Below are 6,000 nucleotides of genomic sequence, written 5' to 3'. Positions count from 1 at the left end.
ACAAAGTAATAACCAACTACTTTGCACGAAGCTACACAGCTTTCTCTGAAAAATCAGCCTTGCGTATACTATTCAAACAAATTCAACTGCATTGAAAGTGGTAATGTTTACTTCTGATCTTTTTCACACACATAACAATCTTCTCTGTAAAATTTAGGTGGACACTAGTGAAAAAAGGTATTAAGTTGAATACAGAGACTGGATATGGGTGATGAGTTCATGTTGTCCCACTAGCAACACGCACAAAACAAATGTAAACATATTCTTTGAAAAAGAAAGGTTAAATTAAATTAAAAAGTAACACAGTAATAAACTGAAATATGTATTTGAAAGACAAAGAAGTGAAATTCTGTGAAAATAAAGAAAACGGAAACCAAAAATGTGAATATTGGCTGAAGACGCGTTTCAGATAAATTTTTCCGTGAACAGAACTACAAGTCTAATCCCCAGTTTTTAAAACCAACTAATTCCTTACTGCTTCTTTAAATTTCTTCCAACTTTTTCTTCTATTGTTTTCAGAATGCCATGCAAATCAGGGTAGAATTAATTTTGCAGCCTGCAATTCAAGATGGACTAAAAGAGTGTTTCCTCCAGCTGTGAGCACTAAGCCAAAAATAGAAGTACTGTCAGAAATATTGTTCAGCACAGGATGAGGCTGTAGCTTATGGTGGAAAGAACAGTGACTTTTAAAGAACAGAAATGTTAATGAAGGAACTAAGCAAGAACTGATGGAAATGTAACTTCTCTCTCCTTAAGCTTTTACTCCAACCATAAACGTACTGTTTGCTTTGAAGAGAACTAACACTGAAATAACATCTTGCTGGTAATCTTTGGCTGTAGTTTATTCTTTTGAGAATAAGTATTTTAAAAAATGAGGAAAAATTCTCAAAAAAAAAAAAAGCAATATAACATATGAGAAAGATAAGATAGTCTGGAATGCACTAGTTTAAACTCTAAGAAAAACCAAAGGTGATGGAATCATTGAATACAGCAACACAGAAGGAGGTACCTGTTCTGGTATGCAGTTACTGAGTTGGAAAAGAAAAGGTGACTGCTACCTGAGCGCTCCAGAACTATGACTGCAGCAGAGGACATCCATTTTGGACAAATTTTCACAATTAACAACAACCAAACCAACCAAACCCAACCAAACAAAAAGTCCAAAAAAAAACCCCAGGTGCATCTTGTGGAATTGTCTTTAGCCAGAAACGAGTAGGATATACCACAAAACAATTCAGTGTAGAAACTAAATATGAGAGGCTCAAAAAAACCTGAGATTTTTTTATGCACTTGCATGATAAAATACTGGTTCTTATTTAATAAGAGCATGATCCTGTAGGAAAGTTCTCATGGGAGCTAACCCATAAACATTAGCTTTAAGCAAAGAGCATTCACAATGCTAGTTAACCTCACAGAACTTAATGTATGTTAAGACTAAGATATAGCACCTACGTAACAAATGCTGCACATAAAGGCATTTGGAACACAAGTCCAGTGTAAGATTTTTGAAAGTTTTAGTTTCAATGCTCAAAAGAAAATGAAAAAATAATTTTAAATGTCCACTATTTAGATGATGTTTGTGAATGTAAGTTAGCAAATGTAACAATTTAAAAATGCAAATATTTTGGTTCACATAATATTTGCAATACTTTCTACTCTACGTAAACAAACTAGTCATTTTCCTGGGGGGTTTTTTTGTTTGTTTTCAAGTTCAAGAAACAGAAAAGTTGTCAGACTGCATTCTTCCACAGCATACAGAAAAAACCCTGGTAATCTTACGATCAAGCTCTCAACCACTAAGTAGGAACTAATAACGGAACTGCTCCTATTGCTGTATACGAAGTACTCTGAATATTGCTCTCGGAATTCATCATCTAAAGCAAACAATGTAATTGTTTACCTTGATATCTATGTTGGTATCAGTTTAATTTCATTTAGGGCTTTAAATTGACATGTCTGCCCAAAGAAATATAAAGAAACACGTCTGTCACAGATTACACAACTCACTGTTTGTCACTTATTATGGCTTTGACTTAAATATTGCATAATTTTTTTATCACATTCAATTTCTAAAGATTCCTGCTAATTATTTTAATGACATGGACCATTTTAGTCTTAGAAGATGTCATTGTTGAAAAAGAGGAGTTGGTTTTCTGAATGTTATAGTGACAGCACATTTAGACATATTGCTTGGATTTATATCACTTGCTTTGTTTTCTTGGGCTTGTTAGGAATGCCTACATTACAAGCCCTACATCATGAACAGCAGCAGGTTAAATCACATTTATCTGAGCTGGTAGCTTTAAGTGCATAAAGCAAACGACAGGTAAGCTGAAATGGCAGCATCCATCATTCTCCATGAGACAAGACTCCTGCATTCAGTTGTTACGACCAACTGCTAATACAGTACCACTGCAAAGGAAGGCTGCACGCAGCAATGAACCTCATCATAAAGCCAGAACACAAGTTCAAAGATGTCGAAGTTGAAAACATTCACCGTTACAATTCACACCCTTTTCTTCATCACACAACCTTACATTCACCTGGCAGCCTCACCTTTTTCCTCTCTTTGATCTTCACACCATTAACATTACGATCAGGTCAAAGCTGCATTTTCTTAAGCATCCATGTTCTTTATCACTTTGCAGTTTAGCATCCTGGACCTTCATTTTGTCACAAAACCACTGCCATACTGATCAACTTTGCCATTGGATTCTGGGATCTTGGAGCTGACAGATTCTATGGTCTCTGTAGTGCAACAACAGTCGAGGGTCTCAAGGAGAAAAAGCAAACCCAGCATTGTGATCCACACTCTAATTAAACTGTGGAAGACCTTCAGAAACATTAACCAAAATGGGCCATTTGGATAGCACCCAAATTACTCAAAGCTTGAAACAGAAGAGAGAGGTGGTGTTCCACAGGGCAACTGAATGACCTGGAATTGGCAGTGAGCCACATCAGTCAAATCAAAACAGCTTTCTGTCAGAACAACTCTAAAGTATGCTTAGTCTGAATGTCACAATACAATTAAAAAAGAATGGCAGGACTTTGAGAGCACCTGCCTTTCCTTCCAAGACATTAGAGTTCTCCAATTTGAAAAATCCTTTCAGGCTTCACAGGTGAAGGTGAAGAACTATGGTGAGGAACTATTGCAGTCTTTGATTTTATCTGGCTCCACAGACAACGCTTTTTCTCTTGGCTCTTGTTTAACTTGGCTCGCACAGGTAATACCCTCCGTATTTTCTTCAGCTTAAAAACAAAACAAAAATCAAACACTGAAGTTCAAACTCCACTGACAATGCTTCAGCCCCAATAACTGTATGCATTTTAAAGAAAAACATTTCAGGAACTCAAGTTAATAGGGGTAAGGCATATATGAAGTTAACTGCTGTTTAGCTTGACAGCCAGTTACATCACCTACTGTGCTCTAAGACATTGCAAGTTGACATGAATTTACTACAGTAAGGCTCCCTGTGAGTAACAATAGCTAAAACATCTTATTAAAAAATGTTTGGAGATATAAAATCACTTTTACACAAAATGTCTTTTCTCTTTCCCATGGAAAAAACAAAGCTACCATCTTAATTTCTGGGGTTTGCTGTGAGCTTCTTTTCCACAGAGAAATGGAGGTGCTATTGTTGAAAAAAATTAACTCTAAAGCATGTTGATTTAGAGAATGACTTACACTTCAGGCAAGATTGGCTATTTCTCAATGGCTGCACACCCATTTTAGCAGGAAATAGCCTAGTCTTAAGCTAGCACTTAGAAATGAGAAAATCCAGAACACCCAGGATAATTTTAACCAAGTCCACGTGTGCTTAAGTGTAAGCAGACATGGAGGAGAGAAAAAAAATCTTGAAATACACATTGACTGAAATGCTAAGTTCAAGTTTATGGTGTTTCCTCCAAATAAGGTCTGCAGCATTATTCCCCCTTCAGTCTAGACTCGTTTTTGACCTGCTCACCAAAGAATTTGTCTCTGGAGGAAAAAAAACCCAAACAAAAACCCCTCAAAAATTTCACAGGCAATTCCTCCACTGACTTAGAAAAGGCACCAATATTCTTGCAACTTCCAGATTTGAGCTGGTGAGGACAGTTTGAGACCTTCAGCAGAGAAAAAAGGAAAGCCCAAAAGAACAGTGAATTTAGTTCTTGCAGTTATATAATTTTATATTTGATTACGTTTCTTTATGAGTAAAATAGTGTTTCTTCTGAAAATTAACTTACGACACTTGTCACATACAAAAATTTTTGAGATGCATCAACATCTAGACTGAGCAAATTGGTTAAACATTTGATAACATCTCTGAAATTATTTTACCCTGAAAAAAAAGAATTTCTCAGGAAAGAAGTCCAGTTTTAAAAGGGAAAACAACCGGTTACACAAGCCTTTGAGTACCACAGGCAGAAAATCTCTTAAATTTTACTTTGACAATACTGCCACAGTAAAATAACCCATTATCACATTCAACAAATATTTCAGTATATCTCCTCATGTACCCTTAATTTATATTAGATTATATAATATTCTGAAAATGAAAAGATAAGAATACATGAAGAAATAAAAAGGAAATAAAGTTTTGCTGACCCGCAGAAGTCATTGGTACGTATGGAGATAATTATCATTATGTCATTATGAAGGTGCAGCTCTGATCTAGCACATCTTTAGCCAGATGTTCCTGCAGAACTACTCGAGTCATCTTTCTAAAAGTCACAGATGACAAGAAAAGATAATATAGAAATAATAAAGCATTGCACAGCTAATGTTTCAGACCCTCCGGGTAGTCAAAAGACCACGTTGTGCTGATCTATGTATGGTTCACATCTAATAGGTTTTCTTCACCCAAAATTAAAAATCAGTCCATGAGAATGCAAGCTTCCATTCTCAATCAGGTTCCATGGCAGAGAATTCAAAGGCTATTGATATTTGTTAGCAGTGGTTTTAAGGAGCCTTCAATTTTGATAGAAAGTTATTTACAGGATTTATTGCGTATTTTTTAAAAACTGTTTTCAAAGAGTAGTTTGAAATTCCAAGCAATTACATACAACTCCATCTGACCATTTCTAAAGCATATTGATGACCACATAATTTTAGTAAAACATTATTAAAAATTTTCAGAAATCTGCTGGGATGGTGTAAACAAAGAAGTCATCAAAATCCCCATATATCTTTCCAAAGAGTTCTAACTAGATTCAGTATTGGTTATTTCCTATTTTTATTTTTCCCCAAAAAAATATTTTGGAGATCATAATTATAGCTAAATACTAGGATTTTTGGCAAAAACATTGTTTTTAACAAATAAGTTGGTATTTGGTCAAAGAAACTAAGTGTCTTTTTGCAGCAAAAGATAAGTTTGGGGCTTCTTTTGGTGGTTTTTGGTTTTTTTGGGCTGCTTTTTTTGTGTTTTTTGTTTGTTTCTTTCTTTTTAATATAGTAAAAACTAATTAGAATCAGCTGAGAGAAGTCTATGCTGGAGTTCCCCGTTATCAACACATTTCTCTCCTTTCAAGCCACACGAAACAAAATCCACTTTATTTTCTATATTTACATTTTACGGAGAAAACTGCGACTTACTAAGCGCTGGGTGGTTGTCAACAATCTGAACTGGAATAGTCTGGACATCTCCCAAGAGAATCTGATGGACTCCTTCCAGGCTTCTGGAGTCATTTACGCCTCCAGCTGGTACCAACTGGCCCATGGTGGCCAGACTTTGATCAGAGCCAGGTGGAGTCCCAAAAGCAGAGGCAGCAGCACCGTGCTGCGTTAGGCCAGCACCTGCTTGCAGGTTATGTCCCTGATTTAGTGTTAGAGAATGGCTGGTTATTGCACTCCCTAGGGAATCCAGGAGACTTGCAGGGCTGGGAGGGGAATGGTTATTTACAGCTATCAGGGCAGTTGATCCATTTGTAGAGGTAAATGCTGACTGCAGCTGTAATCCCTGTGAAGAGAAGGCAGAAATACTAATATATATTTTTATTTATAGCAGAAGGAGTTTGCAT

General features: G+C 36.1%; 1 protein-coding gene across 5 annotated transcripts in view; it reads right to left on the bottom strand.

The window, feature by feature from the left end:
- Window positions 1–3,113: 3,113 nt before the first annotated feature.
- The window catches only part of CARF (calcium responsive transcription factor), a 57,959-nt gene continuing 55,072 nt past the window's right edge, over window positions 3,114–6,000 (bottom strand). For 4 of the 5 annotated variants that reach the window (XM_027637438.1, XM_027637436.1, XM_027637437.1 and 1 more), the window contains 2 exons: window positions 5,576–5,939; window positions 3,114–3,249 (listed from right to left, as the gene is read on the bottom strand). In XM_027637438.1, the coding sequence (XP_027493239.1) occupies window positions 3,134–3,249; window positions 5,576–5,939 (480 nt within the window). In that variant the 3' untranslated portion in view covers window positions 3,114–3,133. The remainder of the gene's footprint in view (window positions 3,250–5,575; window positions 5,940–6,000) is intronic. The other variant, XM_027637439.1, reaches the window with a different exon arrangement.

Source organism: Corapipo altera, unplaced genomic scaffold, assembly GCF_003945725.1.
Source record: "Corapipo altera isolate COAL_440 unplaced genomic scaffold, ASM394572v1 45, whole genome shotgun sequence".
Classification (NCBI taxonomy): domain Eukaryota; kingdom Metazoa; phylum Chordata; class Aves; order Passeriformes; family Pipridae; genus Corapipo; species Corapipo altera.
Note: the sequence above shows the minus strand (reverse complement) of the source record. Positions and strands in the feature narration are given on the sequence as shown.